Source organism: Marmota monax, unplaced genomic scaffold, assembly GCF_021218885.2.
Source record: "Marmota monax isolate L192 unplaced genomic scaffold, Marmota_monax_Labrador192_F-V1.1 WCK01_AAM20220418_F8-fsc00068, whole genome shotgun sequence".
NCBI lineage: Eukaryota > Metazoa > Chordata > Mammalia > Rodentia > Sciuridae > Marmota > Marmota monax.
The window spans coordinates 3,955,773-3,970,669 of record NW_026692352.1 but is presented as its reverse complement, the minus strand read 5'-3'; the positions used below and the strand labels follow the sequence as shown (position 1 = coordinate 3,970,669).

General features: G+C 52.7%; 1 protein-coding gene across 1 annotated transcript in view; it reads right to left on the bottom strand.

Annotated features, from left to right (window-relative positions):
- Nucleotides 1–719: 719 nt before the first annotated feature.
- The window catches only part of Arhgef17 (Rho guanine nucleotide exchange factor 17), a 58,448-nt gene continuing 44,270 nt past the window's right edge, over nt 720–14,897 (bottom strand). Inside the window, exons 4-21 of the mRNA XM_046441911.2 lie at nt 13,838–13,954; nt 13,524–13,616; nt 13,125–13,301; nt 12,789–12,839; nt 12,416–12,525; nt 12,223–12,308; nt 9,768–9,886; nt 9,188–9,401; nt 8,572–8,645; nt 7,795–7,994; nt 7,346–7,647; nt 6,619–6,868; nt 6,269–6,355; nt 5,875–5,942; nt 5,487–5,635; nt 4,503–4,677; nt 4,119–4,388; nt 720–2,241 (exon numbers count right to left, since the gene is read on the bottom strand). Coding sequence (XP_046297867.1) covers nt 2,045–2,241; nt 4,119–4,388; nt 4,503–4,677; nt 5,487–5,635; nt 5,875–5,942; nt 6,269–6,355; nt 6,619–6,868; nt 7,346–7,647; nt 7,795–7,994; nt 8,572–8,645; nt 9,188–9,401; nt 9,768–9,886; nt 12,223–12,308; nt 12,416–12,525; nt 12,789–12,839; nt 13,125–13,301; nt 13,524–13,616; nt 13,838–13,954 — 2,739 coding nt within the window. The 3' untranslated portion in view covers nt 720–2,044. The remainder of the gene's footprint in view (nt 2,242–4,118; nt 4,389–4,502; nt 4,678–5,486; nt 5,636–5,874; nt 5,943–6,268; nt 6,356–6,618; nt 6,869–7,345; nt 7,648–7,794; nt 7,995–8,571; nt 8,646–9,187; nt 9,402–9,767; nt 9,887–12,222; nt 12,309–12,415; nt 12,526–12,788; nt 12,840–13,124; nt 13,302–13,523; nt 13,617–13,837; nt 13,955–14,897) is intronic.

Here is a 14,897-nt window from a genome sequence, read left to right as displayed (position 1 = left end):
GGGTCAAAACCTATGATCCTTCTAATGTTTTATCATAAATTGTACATAAATGTTACCTTCTACTCCAAAATATATCTGTGCTTATTGCAACCCTCTCAGTCCCAACAAAATGATGATGCTTCCTCAGTCCTGCAGATGTGCCAGGGTGTGAAGGCCTCTTTGTCCCTGCAAGGGGTGGCCCTGTGTTGGTGGACCTTTGCATTCTTGTGTCTGATTTAATGACACAGCCCTTTGGAACAGAGTCAGACAGACTTGGATTCTACCCCTGCTTGGAAGCCTGGATTCACCTTGGCCTTGGTCAGGGTTCTCAGCCAGGAGGCTTTCCTGAAGAACATGGTTTCCTGAAGGAGCCCGGACAGGCTCCCTAGTCCCTGGTTCTTTTGCCTGCAGTGTGTCAGCTCGATTCCCAGACTCCTTCCCAGACAGACTGACTCAGCAGCTCTTGATTGACACATAAGCCACACATGTGATGACTCCTTATATGCCCTGCCAGGGACTCCAACACGTGGCCCAGTTAGGAAGCACTGGACTCCCACAGCTTCTTCATTTTCCTGATGAGGAAACTGCTGCCCAGACAGTGGCAATGACTCGCAGCCTTGCGCCCCCCCGCCCCCGATTCTTATAGGTCTCTAAGGCCTCTTTTCTGCCCAAGGGAGGTCCTGTTATTAAGACCATGACTGGGGAGATAGGAGGCCACTATGGCCACCAATGGGAAGCAGTTGTTTGGTGTTTCTATTTATTGACTCTTTAAAATTTCATCATCCAAGGAAAGTTAATACATGACTGTTTGGTAGCAAGAAAAACATAATCTAAGACCACAATGACCCACCCGCCCTAAATAAAAACAAAACCAAACAGAACAAAAACAAACCCCATCTGAAACCAGACCTTTGGAGTTGTAGCTGAAGCGAAGGACTGAAGGTCAGAGTGGCTCCCTGCAGTTGGGAGGTGGGGGAGAGGCTGCCCTCAAGTGGGAGCCTTCCCAGTTGAAGAGGCCATGCCCAGCCCCTCAGCTTTGGGGGTCCTTCCTGCAGGGGCCATCTCTGGCAGGAAGGGGTGTGGAAAGAGGGATTCAGTGGTCAGAGTGAGGGGATCCTAGGCCCACACCCCAAGGTGACCATATGTGCCAGTGCATGAGACACAGGGAGGCAGGGGCTGGGGACCAGGGCCGACTGCAAGAAGTGAGGGCCCTTTTCTCTTACCTGAGAAAGCCCTGTCCAAGTCCCTACCAGTGCTCCAAAATTAAGACACCATTAAAGATGCCACCAGCACACTGGGAAATGCCAAAGCCTAGGGAGGCCCCTCGATGGTGTCATGCCCCCAGTGAGCCATCATCAAGCCATCACCTTGTTCTGCACGACTGTGGGCACTTGGTCCTGGCCTCTGATCAGGGTGGGTAGTCCCATCAGGATGGGCTTGGGAAGTTTATATTGAAGGCCAATGTTTTAGTGCCCTGAACATGCAGTGTATGTGTGTGTGTGTAATGGGGGGAGATGGTGGTCCCTCCAGAAAGGCTTGGTTTGGGTCCCAGGGTGGCGCCTTGGACAGGAACAGGTTTTCTCCCCCATCATTCATCACATCACACCACACCCTGTCCCCAGTCACTGCATAAATAAGTGCTTTGGAAAGGACTCATCTAAAAAGGAATATAAATACTGTACATGGGAAAGGGTGGTACCCCTTAGCCTTCCCGCTGCCCCCAGAAAACCTTCCAAATATTGCACATGGCCCTCTCCAACCGCATAGGGTCCAGCCTGGCCGTGTCTTTGGTAGAAGCTCCAGGGACAGAGGTCCTAGGCAGCTTGCATGCCCCACCCTGGTCACACCTGGGAGCACCAGAGCAGCCAGTGGGTTGGGAAAGGCCGTGGCTAGCCAGCGGGTGTCCATCAGGAATGCTTCCGCGAAGATGAGACGGCGCAGCGCCACATAGGCACCTAGGTGGCCCTGTTTGGACACTCCTGGTCAAGGTCTGTGCGTGGGCTAGTAAGAGGCAAGCAGACTGAGGGCAGGTGGGCAGGTGAGTCCCGGGCCACAGTGGACAGGGTCACACCCTCCACAGAAGGAGGTGGTTTGTGCTGTCATCTCGGCCCACAGTCTCATTACTGCCACCACCCCCACTGCTGAGTCGGAAGTCCTCATAGCCGTCACCTCCACTAATGACCAGCATTTTAGGCCTGGCAGAGGCAGGGCCTCGGTGCCGAGGGGAGTCCCGGTGCTCCAGGGAGGGCAGCTTCTCAAGGCCTGTGGGGCAGAAGGGAGGATCATCAGCCTGAGGGAGCTGGTGGCTTCACTGTCCCCTCATGGCCTGAGTTTCCACATCCCGGAAGATAGCAAGAAAGACAAGCGCTGAGCTCTTACTTAGAAATACCCACTTCCTGGCAGCCTGTACTTTCTAGTCAGGACTAACTTAACTTACTAGCGCCACACCACTTTTTCTCTCTTGATGACTGCACACATAACGTCCTCTTCATTATAATTAGTTATGTGCTGCATAACAAGGTCAACGATAGACTGCACATATGATGGTGGCACCATAAGATGGCAATGAAACCGAGAATTCCAGTTGCCCAGTGACATCATAGCCAACTGAGTGCTCACGCGTCTGTGGTGCTGCTGCTGTAGACCCTGGTACCGTTAGATGTCCGAATGCACTGTACATACAGTTACGGACGTGCATGGTACTGATAGTGAGAATACATAACTATGTTATTGGTTTATGTATTTTTTTTTCTTCTTCGTGGTGCCAGGGGTTGAACCCAAGGCCTAGACGCATGCTACGCAAGCACTCTTACACTGAGTGGCACCCTATATTTTCTATATTAAACTTTTTTTTTTTTTAATGTACTGGGGATTGAACCCAGGAACACTCTACCATGAGCTACATTCCCACCCCTTTTTATTTTTTGAGACAAGGTCTCACTAAGTTACTGAGGCTAGCCTTCAACTTTTGATCTTCCTGCCTTAGTCTCCCAAGTCTCTGGAATTACAGGCATGTGCCACTGCACCTGGTTCATACTATACTAAATTGTTGTTTAAGAATGTATTTCCTACTACTTTTATTTTTTGAAAGCTTATTGTAAACAGTATGCTGTTATGTTGACAGAGCCTCATAATCTTGTTCACTGCATCTCTCAATTGCATCATTTTTTCTTGTGCTTCATTTAATCTCGTGTCGTGCTATTCCTCGTGGCCCTAGGAACAGCAGGCTCACCTGGGCACCTACCCATACAGCCCAGCTAGCTGCACAGGAGGCTGAGCCATCTAGTTTTATATAAGCATACTCTACCACGTTCCCACATACTCAATCAGTTGCCCACAATGAACTTCTCAGAACACGTCCTGTTGTTAAGTGAGGCACATCTGTATACAATGTTCCTATTTCCAACAGCCCAATCCCAGTTAAACGGCTAAGTCTTCTCTGGCCCCAGACCACTCCTGACTGAGGCTTTATTGGTTCTTGATTCCCATGGTCACTGTCTTTTGGGAATACGGTTTCTTGTGCTGCCAAAGCAAGGCTTGCTTGATTGTGACTCTGTGATGTACTTCATTCCCACTGTTTCACTCTCTAATTCTCACAGCCCACTTCCTGTCATATGCGCTATGCTGTGTTTTCTTTTCTGGCACTATTTCTACTTCCTTTTCTGTACATCACTTCCGAAGTCCACTTCCTGCCTTATAGATCAATTCTAGTCCTGTCTTATTTCCTGTTGTGGATAAGAAATACATACAACAGGATATATTTCCTACAAAGGTATCCCATCTGTGCTATATTCTACTTTTTTTTTTTGGCCTTTAACTTGCAATCCTCCTGCTTCAGCCTCCCGAGGTGCTAGGATAATAGGTTTGTGCCACCATGCCCAGCTGCCATATTCTACTTCTTAGCTTATAATTCACCTCCTGTCTCCCACAACATTTATTTGGATAAAATTTTACGCATGCACCCAACAGACACACAATCTCCTAGTAAATTTCATTTTGGGGATTCCATAGCCTATTTCCTGTAATATATCCCACTTCCAGGTCAATTACACTTTCCCTCCCTCTTAAAGACTCTTTCAGCAGGACAACAGGGCGATCAGGGCAACCAAGAACCCAGGATCCCTGGACGGCAAGCCCACCTGTGTCTGGAGGAGGTGGTGGGGTCGGGCAGAGCAGGTTGAAGCCATCTGGCAGCTGGACTGCAGCCAGGAAGCGGACGTGGCCGGTGTGGCCCTGGCCCAGGCCAGCAGGGCTGAGAGGTGCCCGTGGGCAGCTGACAGTACTGGGGGAGGTGGGCATGGTGAGCACAACGCCGGCACTGGTGCCCACCCACAGCAGCTCTTCGCAAACTAGCAGTGCTGTGATCCGCAGGCAGGCAGCTTTGTGCTGCCGGATGATGGCATCTGAGCCTGGGGTGGGAAAAAAGAGCAGCGCTGGGGCCTGACGCTGGCCCTGGCCCAGCCTCCTCAGGGACAGAGCAGGAAGACTCTGAAGAAGGAGCAGTGGTAGTCTGAGGTCAGTACCTGCCAGCATCCTGTGCACAGGTGGGGTGACGTCCACCTCTGCCAGCTGCTCAAAGGTGTCTGGGTGGTAGAGACACACATGGGCACTACCTTTCAATGTCACCCACACGCCCAGGCTGGAGTCCACCATGCAAGCTACACTTCGACTTGAATCCTGTCCCACGCAGAACGTGTGCTGTGGAAGAGGGGAGGACAGGGAGCAGACAGGTGACTGGCAAGTCCGCCCCCATCCTCCAGCCTCACCAGTGTCCATCCCTCCCTCCCCATCACTCCCACAGACACCCACCCAATGGATCCTGCGTCTGGATGACTAACCTTCCAAAGCTCAGCTGCACTGGTGCCTCCCCACTCAATCCTCAGGAATTAAAATGGGATGCCCTTTCCCTGTGCAACTTAGTGACCTGAGGATCAGAGAACTTCAACGCTTGGAGGTTTTAAGACCAGTCACTGGCCTCTCTCTGGACAAATGGCAAAGTCCAAGCACAGGAGGAAAAAGTGACCTGCCCAGTGTCGCACAGCTTGTCAGTGACAGAGCCAGGGCCCAACCTGGGTCTTAGTTTCCATTCCAGTCAATGACAGAAGCATGAGAGGAAAATCAAGGGAACTGGTGCCCCCGCACACCACCCAGGCTGGAAACCTCTGGCATATACAAAAAGACATCATGACCAAAGGGCATAGTCTATTGCTAAAGGATGATGACATCAGGAAGGACCCTTGTTCTAGCCCCCAATGAACCCAACAGCTGTACTCAGAGGGTGGACAGGAGGATGAATCAGGAATCCTGACAAAAATGGGCATTTACTATCTTCCTCATCATTTAGAGAAGAAACAAGGATCAGAAAAGGAAGGGCCTGGCCCAGTACCACACAGGGCAAGTATCCCAATCCTTCAGCTGGACACTTCTCTGTCCCCATGGTCTCATCTCCCTCTCATGTGGGCCCAGATCACCCCAAGTCACTGATTCTGTCTCCCTACTCCCACTACCTCTAGCTGCAACGTGTCAGGGCTCAGGACAAGGATTCGGTTCTGGCAGCCACACCATAGCCGTCCACCCACAGACACCATCTTGGTGATGGGGCTCCCCTGAGCACCTAGGGTCACCGATTTGAAGTTCTGGGCATCCCAGAAACGGCCTGGAATGGGAATGGGGTAAAGAAAGCAGGAAATTAAGTACAGTACTGAATTTAAGCCTCACCTACACTGGAAGTGACAGGTGAATATCCCCATTTCTAAGCAAGGACACTGAGGCCCAGAGAAGCCTGAAAGTTGCCCAGTCACATTTCCAGATCCTTGACCTGAAAGCCCCCATTCTTCCCAAGAGACAGCTCTACCACCAGTATGCACATGTGAGGGGACGGTGCAGGGCACTCACCTGCTTCCCTTTGGTAGACTACAAGTTCTCCATTGGCCAGAGACACAAACACCTGGTTATTTAGATACCTGGGCAAGGAAAAGAAGGTGTCAGGGATTTCAGAAGGCCAAAGCATATTATCGGGGACCAGGGGAATCACAGGTAGAATGGCTTTGGCTCCAAGGAGACCATCTCTTCTCACCCCCTGTTTTCCACATGGGGGAAGCCTGAAGCTAAGAAGCAGAGACTTGCTCAAGTTCACAGTGTATAAGAAGCACAGCTGGCCTAGGGCCAGGCCTCTGTATTGCAGCCTCCTCGGAAGGGAGAGGCCAGTAGAGCAGGAAGTCAGGTGAACAGAGGAGGCTGCATGTATGGCTAAGAAGGGTCTGAGGAGAAGGACATCATGAGGCCTTACAGGATGCACGTCACAGAGGCCGTGTGCTGGAGCTTCATGCTGTTCCTGCGATCACGGATGCTGTCGGAGGACTGGTACACGTGGACACTGTGGATTGGGGTGACAAATGCTCAGGCATACCGACCCTGGGAGTCATCTCACCACCTCTGTGCCTCCACCCCCATCTCCCCAAGGTGTCTGTGCAAGGTACTAAATCCCACAGCCTCCCTGTGGGTTTCAGGCCCTCTGGCTGGTAGGACCTCTGAGGCCTGTCCCAAAACCCTCCTGTTTTTGCTTTGACACCATTTGATTTCCAGAGCAGGGAGCTCAGGGCTCTGGCACTGTGTCCCTGGCTCCATCCATGTCCCTACCAGCCATCCTCAGTGCCCAGCCACACAGAGCTCTGGTAGGCCTCAGGGTCCACGCTCAGCAGGTCCTCCAGGCTGCCCCGTGTGAAGGAGCCACGGCTGGAGCGGCGAAGGGCTCTCCCATCCATTGGACTGGTGCCACAGGGTCCACCAGGCCCAAAGGAGCCCGACAGCGGCAGGAAGCCAGGCTCCTGCTCTTCCTCTGAGCTGGTCGTCTCTGCTGTGGCCTCCTTGGAGCTTGGGGTCTCTTCATCTGAGGGAGACAAAGGTCTCTGTCTCCATTCCCCTCCACTGGGCCTTAGTCCCCCTCACTCATCCGTCCTGGCCATCCTCCTCCTGAGGGCCTTTGGCAGCTGCTCCTTCCCAGTCCCTTGGCCTCTGCATCTGCTCAGGCCTTATTACCCTACTCACTGAGAGTTCAGGCTATAGCCTCCTAGTCCTAGCCTGGCCATTTCAGATCCAGCCACCACACTTTGCACAGAGGGACTTGTCACTCCACCTGGTGTCTGCCTTCCTTAACAGGACATGCCAGGGTCTTCAGGATTTCATCTGTCTGTCCCACTGACCTCTGTGTCCTCAATGTAACAGCTCCCACTCACCCTGCTGGCCCCCACTGCTCTGTATGCTAATGTCCTGAGATGTGATTCCAGTCTTTGCTTCCACTAGTCCCTCAGCAACCCCCGCTCAGGGCAGTCCACTCTGTCTGCCAGCCCCAAAGTGGGGTACTCACTGCCAAAGCTGGAGGAGATAGTGGACCGGCTGGCCTGGCTCTGCAGAGTCCCAGAAGGGCTGGGAGAAGATTCATCATCGGAATCGCTGTCAAAGGGCACCAGCTCAGGGCGGGGGTCACCCTCGGCTGGGCCTGGTGCCATCTCCAGACCAGAGCCTGAGATAGAGATGTGCAGGCAGGGTTGGGGCCCTGGCTCTGCTAGCATGGTTGTTTCCTCATCCGCGGGGGCCTCTATGTCCAGCTCTGGTCCAGAGGGTTCCGAGGCTGACTCAGTGGGACCCCTCAGTGAGGTGGACTGCTCCCTGCCAACAAAAATCACTAAGGAGGTGCGGCCCCGCCCACCAGTCCCAGTACACCCACCGGGCCCCACCCACATCATCATCAGTGGCGGCCTCAGTGAGTGCAGGGTCCATCTCCCAGGCATGCTCACCCCGCTGACTGGGCCTCACCGGTGGCAGCAACGCTGCAGGCCGGGCACTGAACCAATGCACAGGATGCGGGCCGAGCAGACAGCAATGCAGGCCTCCACGTCTGGCTCAGCACGCAGGCTCAGCAGGCACACCTGACCCACATAGCCATCGCTGTTGCACACCCACACCTCTGGCATGGGCTCTGGGCAGCTGCTGAGGGTGGGGGCCGCGCAGGAAAACTGCAGGAGGTGCCAATGGACAGCGAAAGGTGAATGGAAGAAAAACTGTCAGCATCCTGATCTCCCAGGAGACCCCAGCAGAATTGAGGGAGGCAGGCCTGCATGGGTGTGTGTGGATTCGTCACATCCCTTTACACCCTTCTCTACACACGACACACATGCACACGTGACACTCTTTGCACATCAAATGCATTCATACCTGTGTGATACAGGTATCAACCATACATGCATGTACACATACACCCTGAATGTGATCATGGATGCATGCATGTAAGAGTGTGATAATGGTAACCTTTGTACATATGCATGTAGGGTCATGTGAGGGCATAAATTAGATTCCACTCACATCAACTGAATAGCTTCTTTCACATGAACAGATATAGATATGCATGAAACATGCACATGTGCTACAGATGTGCAGTATCCATATACATGTACAGAGAACTACAAACTCAAAGTCATAGGAAGCAACTGCAGTGTTTAACACACAATGCAATGCTGCACACAAAACAAGAATTCATGAACACATGCTGGCTTTGGACATGTACAGCTACGTGACTCACATGCGTACACACACCTGCATGCCGCTGCGGGTTTTCATGATGGGGATGGCTTTCAGGAACTCAGGATCTAGACAGCTTTTGCTGGACGCTGTAGTAGAGATGGATGGACAGACAGACAAGGGGACAGGGCAGAGGGAGACAGACCCTTCTTAGTACATGCAAAGTACTCCCTTTCTTGCCACTGTCCCATTTCCCTTCCCTCTCTGCCCCTCAGGGTCTAAGGAGGGCCTGATCTCAACCATGCTAGGAGGGTCTGTGGGTTATGCCCTGCTTGTCTCTGGCCTCAGTTTCCCCATATATACAATGAAGGTGCTTGGCTCACAGGCCTCTAGGCTATGCGCCCTGACCATAGCTTTCCTTGATCCATGCTCAGAATTGGGGAGGATATGAGGAGGGTTTTGACCATTCATACCCATGATGGGGCCTGTGTCCTAAGCTGACCTTGTCTATGCCTCTCCCTGCCAGGAATTCAATCTCGTCCTGAAGTTTCAGCGCCACCCCCCCCCATCACCTTTATCCCCGCCAATTGGACACCCAGCACAGGACACAGCAGTTCTGGAATTTCTGGCTGTGAAGTCAGACACTTCCTGGATGATCTGAGAAAAGAGTGCCATGTGGGCCCTAGCTCACCTAGCTTCCTCTTGGCCTCGTCAAAGGCCTGCTCAAAGCCCAGGCGGGCATCAGGGTGAGGAAACTCAAAGATGAAGGAGTCTGTGCCCTCAGGCCGGGTGGCACACAGTTCCAGCTTGGTTGGGGGGAAGGAAAGTGCGTAGCACAATGCCTGCTTCTCTGACAGGTCCCTGTGCATGGCGGCTGAGAGGTCCCGCAGCGCATCGTCCAGGCTCTGTGGGGAAGAAGGCCCAGGTCCCAGATCTCAGGCCTCACCAGAGTCAACACATGCCCTTGGGAGTGTGTATAGGGACCTGCCTCTCCCCATTCCTCCCATCCCCTCCCTTCAGACCAAGAGAAGTCAGGATTCTCCCCACACCGCCCCACCCCAAGCAGGAGATAGACCCTCTCTCCCCGGATGGGATGAAGCCACGTCTCCACCTTCAGACTTGGAACATGTTACTTCCCTCAAATTCAAGTGAGGCTATAATTTTCCCTCTCAGATAAGTGATGGGGTATTTCCTCTCTCAGGCAAATGCCAGGCCTGTGTGTATGTTTCCCCAGGGTCAGAAAACCCCACCCTTGGGCAGAGGGCACAGACCTGGTGGGGGAAGCTCAGGCTGTCAGAAAGCTTGCTCATCTGGCCCAGGGTGGTCAGGTCCTCATCCAGGCGGCTGATGGCCTTCTGGATATTCTCCCGATTGGTGGCTTGGGACGCCCCTGGACATCCAAAGGGAATAGAGGAAGGCCATAGACAGAGAGAGATTGACAAGGTCAGGCCTGGATAGACACTCTTCCTTCCGTACATAACTTGCAGCTGGGTGGACGACTGGCCTGACAAACTCGAGAGCTTACAGACCCCAAAGTCTCAGGAATAAAGTTAACAGGCAACTCCCAGAGAACACCAGACCTGAGAGCTGGGGACTGGGGTTCACAGTCATAGAGCATAGGATGTCAGGCCCTTGCAGAACTTGCCAGAATATAAGTATGAAATGGCAGACAGCTTTACAGGTTACACCGGCTCCAGTGGACACTGGACTGTGGCAGCGGCACAGCCTGCCATGGGGGAACTGCCAAGTAGGCAGAGCCTCAGGCCTTCAAATCTGCTGACCAAGGGACTCGCCACTTCACAAGGGAGAGAGCAATGAGCTGATGCCCTGATTTCTCTGGTCCTATCCCACACCTGACCACTGCCAAGTGGCTGGTCCTACAGACCAGCTCAGCAGCCCCGTCCTCCCTCCCCACTATCTGTCTGTCTGGGGGGCGGTGTGTGTGCACTCTAAATCACACATGGGGCTGACCCTCCTCCACCCTTGGGCCAGGACACCAAGTCTTGAAATCAAGGGACAGGAAGTTTCTTTCTTTTTGCTTTTTCCTAAATGACAGGTCTTTCCTGTCTTTTCCTGTTCTGTTTATAGAATGTGTTGGTGGAGTATATAGTTTAGTAGTTGGGTCACAGGTTGCAGAATGGCAATAAAGAAGACTTGACTGGGGTCCTAATAGCACGAGAGGAAGAACAGATTCCGAGGTGGGCAAATCACTCTGGAATGACTCTGTCCCAGGGACTCTTCAAAGCTGAGGAGGTCAATGGTAGGGTGGAATCGTGTTGGCTAGGGAGGCTGTGGAGCTCTGTCTACAGAAAGCAGGGTGTGTGCTCAGCAGCGAGGTGTGCCAGAAGAGCTCTGCTATGGTCTGAATGTTCATCTCTCTCTGAAATTTGAATGTTGAAATCTAATCCCCAGTGTGTTGATAGAAGGCAGGGCCTCAGGGAGGTGACAAGGTCATAGGAATGATACCCTGATGAATGGGATTAGTGCCCTTATAAAGAGTTCTGGGAAAAATTGGGTATGGTGGCACATGTTTACAATCCCAGCAACTTGGACTCTGAAGTCCAAGTCCAGACTTCAGAGTCTGAGGCAGGAGGACAGAAAGTTCAAGGCCAGCCTCAGAAACTTAGCAAGACTCTATTTCAAAATAAAAAATAAAAAGGTATGGGGAAGTGACTCAGTGGTAGAGCACCCCTGAGTCCAATCCCCAGCACCAAAAAAAAAAAAAAGTTCTGGGAGAGCTTGTTTGCCCTTTTGCCAAGTAAGAACACATATGAGAATATGTTCCTCAGACACCAGATCAGCTGGCATCTTGATCTTGGACTTTCCAGTCACCAGAATTATGATCAATAAATTCATTCATTATAAATTATCCAAGTCTTGGTATTTTTGTTATAGAAGCCCACAAAGACCAAAATAATCTCTTAGTCCTTCTGAGAGAAACAGTCTCACCCCAATCCTCACTGCCTGGGCAGCCATATTTTCTTCTACATGGCCTGGCCCACTCTGGCCATAGATGAATGGACTAGGAGTGGGCAGCTGACCTAAAGGTATCATTACATGAGCTGGCCTATTCTCTAGTGAAGAGATGCGGCAGACCAATAATCATCCTCACCACAGTTTGCATTCCTACATAGGGGCCCTTGGGGGACAGGCCTGGGTCACTTGGTGCCTGGATACAGTCTGGGCTTTATCACTAGAGCTACAAGGAAGCACAGAAGGCTAAGTGCAGTGAGAATGGGGTCAACTCACAGCATGAGGAGGAGAAGAGTCAGGAAGGGTGGCCCCTTGGGGCTGCCTTAGCTCCAGATAGGTTCAGCCCCAAACCAACTGGATCTTTCCAATCAACTCTTTGCTTGGACTCTGTTCCCTGGGTGGAACACTGCTGAGCCTGAATGATGCCTCGCCTAATATTTGGCACCCAAATGAGTTTGTACAGGGGAATCAATGGCTAATTATAGCTATGTCTCCTTCCCCTGCAACAGCCCACCCAGCCCCACCTGCCAGCCCTGGTCCTGTTCATCAGAAGGTGCTCTGAATGGACAGGATGGTCTGACTCTATGAACTTCAACCTAGTTCTTCATGCCAGCTCCCTCACACGGGATGGGAAAATGAGGTTGAAAGCAGATGGACAAGCAGCCCAACTGGCCGTAGCTCAAACCCACCAGGAGGCTTCTCAGAGGAAGACTCCAATACCAGGAGCCCCTGGCAGGCCTGGGCCAGCCCCACCTTTGATGATGTCTGCATCTTCCAGAGGCAGCTTCCACAGCATCTTGTACTTGCTAGCAGTGTCAATAACGCTGGCTGCTGTGTACCTGTGGGGAGCCAGCGGGGTGGTCCGGCCAGGGTAGGGGAGCAAGGCCCAGGGTAGGACAAGGGCTTCCCCTGCTTGCACCAAACAGCCCCATCCCCAGCCACTCACAGGCTCATGGAGCTGCGCCGCAGGGAGCCCGACTTTCGCTTTAGGGTGGTGCAGACTATGAGGTCTGTGAACAGGAAGAGGGACCGGTCCTTCTTGCCACCAATTGCCTTCTGTGGGGCCAGAGGCAGGGTTCAGGCTGTGTGCACACAGTCCAGAAGCCCACCGCCTGCCCATAGTGCTCAAGGGGACAATGAGGCCCAGGGAGGGGTGACAGCTCTCCACCAGAAGTCCAGAGAGTCAGAGCAGAGTAGGGACTTGACCAGGCCTCCTGCTGGGGTGGAAGAGCAGGGAGACCCATGGGCAGCAGGTAAGAAAAAGAGTAAACTCAGTGGGGAGGTAATGACAGGTGGGCAGACAACGGGACACTTCTTACCACTTCAATGACCATCTCCTGCCTCAGGAACCGCCGAAGAGGAGCCTGGAGCTGTGGGGTAGGATGGACGTGGCATCTTAAAGGCTAGTTATTAATCCCTCTCCACTAAACAAATCCCAGTGATCCTGCAGCCCCACTCCATGGGCCAGGCTGCCAGGCCCGGGACACATGGTCAGACACACAGGCAGAGCTATGTGATCACAGATGCCGGGAGACATGGATGCAAGCACACTGAAGATTCCAATGTGGATGTGGACACAGCCATGATTCCAAGTGACAGGAAGAACACAGGCTAAGTGGACAGAGTTGGGTGGGGTGGGGGCGGGCAGCACTCACATCCTCCATGCCCTCGATGTGAGCCTCGATCTCCTGTAGCACCCGGGCATGCCGCTCTGCCTCCTCAGCACTCCGCACGCCCTTGTTAATGCGTTCGGCCACCTGCTTGATGTTCCGCTGTGCATCCAGCAGAAGTGGGTGGTCTGGGTGGTCTTCTGGTGTGTGCTTCAGGAGGTCCTAGGATGAGAATGAGGACCAGACCTGTTTGTTTAACTGCCCTCAGGCCCAGCAGACTGCTGGAGCAGGAGGGTCTATTGGTAGGTACCAGGGAGGACTTCTACCCTATTTGACCCCTGGGGACCTTGATGCCAGATTCAAGCAAGAAGGGTCCTCAAAGTCCACTGTATCTCCTCCATGCCTCCAGGCCTTGCCTCCCTGCCCACTCAGCCTCATGCCCACCTTCACCAGCAGCTCATAGCGTGGGATCCGTTGCACAGGCTTGATCATGAGGTCAGATAGCGCCTGCTTCTCCTTGTTCTCACGCATGCTTTGCTGAAACCCAAAGCAGGGTGAATGGGCACCAATGTGAGGAGCGACACGCCAGGAAAGGTTTACCCAGGGCAGGCTCCCATCAAGCCCCTTCAGCTCAGCCCAAGGACAGAGGCAGACCCACTGGTCAGCCTAACTGCCCAAGCAGAGTGCTCCTGGGGCCCTCGGAGCTAGCCCGAGGTGAGGGTGGCCTCCACTCCCCTGCCCTTGCCTGCAGTAAATACCTCTAGGAACTTGAGAAAGGCGGGCCTTGCTTCCTTCGCCACACGCACGGCATCCTTTGCATTGAGGAAATTATCAATATAGGCAGAATAGATGTTTACCAGGACATCTTTGGAGAACTGTGGGTGAGGAGACAGGTTGGGGACCCTCAGGGTGTCTTGATGGGATAAGGCGTGTGTGTGTGTGTGTGTGTGTGTGTTTAGTTATAGATGGACACAATATCCTTATTTTATTTATTTATTTTTATGTGGTGCTGAGGATGGAACCCAGTGCCTCACATGTGGTAGGCAAGTGCTCTACCACTGAGCCAGGACCCCAGCCTCAGGCATGTGTTTTTGTTGGTGTTCCTAGATATGTATGAGGAGTATGTGCAATTGTGACTAGTTATGCACATGTGCGCACATACATATATGCATGGATGTATCTTACCTGTATAAGCTCATGTGTGAATATATGAATGTGTGCCTGGATTTGTCCTGTGTGCTCAGACCTGGTTATCTCATTTACAATGGAGCATTTCTGTCCCCAGCTCTCTGATCCCCCAAGTCCCACCAGGCAGGTTTCCATCCTTACCGACCTCAGATGAACAGACTCATTCCAGCCCCTGGACTTTGCTCATGCAGTTCCCTTCACCTTCCAGATCTCGCCCACCCTCAGGGCTGAGCTCCTGATTAGGGTTCTATCTTTTCGGTGTGTCTCTGGTTTCTCCTCATACCCCCAGGACAAGTTCTCTCTTTCCAGAGACAGAAGTACTCCTTTCTTAGTCACAGTAATGCCTGACTCAGGGCAGGGCACATGGCAGCTGGTGGCTAATACCTGCTGGCTAGCTGATGGCAGGCTAAGTATGGATGCTCTCATCAGAAGCCTTGGCTAGGAGTGAGGACACTTGGGTTCCTTGTCTCAACTGTACCATGGATAGGCTAAGTGACTTTTAGTGGTGTTTCAGGGCCCCTTTGGGCCTCTGAGTCCATGCCTCCTTGAGGTGTCAACTCTCTGTCTCTGGGCAAGACAGGGCAGAGCCTGAAGCAGAAAGACAGCCCTCACCAACCAGCTCCTGGGTGC